The following is a 2,089-nucleotide window of genomic DNA, read 5'->3' on the forward strand; positions in this document are numbered from 1 at the left end:
CACACACACACACACACACACACACACACACACACACACACACACACACACTATACTAGGTGTGTGATTTGTCGCCCTTGTGAGGGAAGGCAAGCAGGGCGGATGTATGCTGTGTAGTTCTGTCAAAGGAAGACAGAATTGGATGTATGAATGGAAGGATGGATAGATGGATAGACAGATAGATAGATAGGCTAAGGGTGTGAGTGTGATAGATATAGTTCTGTGTGCTATGTTTTAGTAGAGGTTTTACTGCGCTCGCAACTGCATAAGGTCATATGAGCGCAAAGGGGTGGATGTCAACAGAGAAGTCCTTACAGGGAATCAGACTTACTCTGCTCACCTCTCTAGCTCCAACAGCACAAAGTCTGCTTCATCTATCAAGGCACCCAGAAATAAAAGTTCACAAGAGAGTGACAAACATACAAAGGAAGTAGAGGAAAAATTACGACAGTAAGGATTAGCAAAGAAAAAACAGCAGTTCCCTTTTGAAGTTCAGGCACAGTTATGAGCATGACATTGATGAATCAGCCCATTTACAATTACAATTCTACTGTGCATAAGAACAGGTTAATGTCCCCCCTTTGGGAATGGCCTAAAGACACTTCAGTCAGTAGCACCGCCCGGAGAGTAGTAGTTCTGTATGGATTGGGAGAAACAAAGTAATGGACATAAATTATAGATAATAATAAATTAATAACAATAGATTGCATTTAAAAAGCCCTCTATCCCGTACTAGTATAAGCTCTGAGCGCTTTACAACAATCACGTAATCATTCACACAAGAAACAATATTTCACAGAAACAAGAAAAACCAGTTCAACCACATAAAGAAAAACTTTCAAAGCCATACATTAACTTCATGTATTATATTAGAAACGTGCTGACAAAATGAGTTACTTCTCGGATTCAGGCCTTCAGGAAATAGATACATCACACTTATAGGTGAAGTTTTTACAATTTAGAAGTATGAAATAAAAGGTTTGTTATACTTAAAGAATATGGCATCAATAGAAAATCTACAAATTTGCCCCTAGTGTCAATTTTTGGCCAAATTCTCCATTTGTGGACTGCGAGAAGTCACTCATTTTGTCAGCGCGCCTCACAAATGTGAGGCATTGTGGTGAAATCAGGTGCTCGTCAAAATAATAAAATTGGAGAAACAGGCGTTTTCCCACCAGTTTGGCAATTTTTATCAAATTTTTGTCATTTTGTTCAACCCTTTTATGTCCAAATAAAAACACATTTCCATTTGAATTTTATTGAAAAACGTTGATTAAAGGCACAAAATATATAACTTCCCACTTTTCAAGGACTCTTTAGCTATTGGAGTTACTAAACTTTGGCGGCCATTTTCTCACTATTTTTACCCCTGAAACCACGCGACCTTACCTCTTTCAATCACAAATATCTTCACTTCTGCTCCAGATAGATGAGCATTTTTTTCATCACAAGCAAAATAAATGAACAAGTTTTAAAATGATACCAATAACTCCACAAGCCCAGAAATTCATGAGTGCCTGATTCCACCGCATTGTGACATATATACATGAAAGGACAGCAGTTTTTTTTAAAATTACAAAAAAAGATAGATAGGATGTACATGTGTGCTTGTTGTTTAGGTACGATAATATAACGAACATAGATAGATACAAACGGATGCATGCTTGCTGTGTTAAGTTCTGTTTAGCATGAGATAAAAATAATAATATAACAAACATAAATGATATGGACGCTTATTTGCTGTGAAATTCTGTTTAGGGCAAGATAAACTATAATAATGAACATAATTAATTATAGGGATGCATATTTGCTGTTAAATTCTGTTTATGGTGAAAGAAACAATAGTATAATAAACATAATAAATAGGGATGCATGTTTGCTGTTAAGTTCTGTTTATGGTGAGATAAACAATGATATAATGAACATAAATTTTAATAGGGAAGCATGTTTGCTGTTAAGTTCTGTCGCAGAGACAGGGTATATTATCATTATAATTACAGTCGAAATTGTCCAAGATCTCTCTCTCTCTCTCTCTCTCTCTCTCTCTCTCTCTCTGTCTCTCTCTCTCTCTCTCTCTCTCTCTCTCTCT

General features: G+C 36.4%; 1 protein-coding gene across 1 annotated transcript in view; it reads right to left on the bottom strand.

Moving 5' to 3' along the window:
• Window positions 1-2,089, bottom strand: part of LOC101855771 (transmembrane protease serine 9) — a gene marked incomplete at its 5' end in the record, with an annotated part of 27,647 nt that overhangs the window by 6,657 nt on the left and 18,901 nt on the right. The window contains one exon of the mRNA XM_035973709.1: window positions 618-636. Within this exon, the coding sequence (XP_035829602.1) occupies window positions 618-636 (19 nt within the window). The remainder of the gene's footprint in view (window positions 1-617; window positions 637-2,089) is intronic.

Source organism: Aplysia californica, unplaced genomic scaffold (genome assembly GCF_000002075.1).
Source record: "Aplysia californica isolate F4 #8 unplaced genomic scaffold, AplCal3.0 scaffold01820, whole genome shotgun sequence".
Classification (NCBI taxonomy): Eukaryota; Metazoa; Mollusca; class Gastropoda; order Aplysiida; family Aplysiidae; genus Aplysia; species Aplysia californica.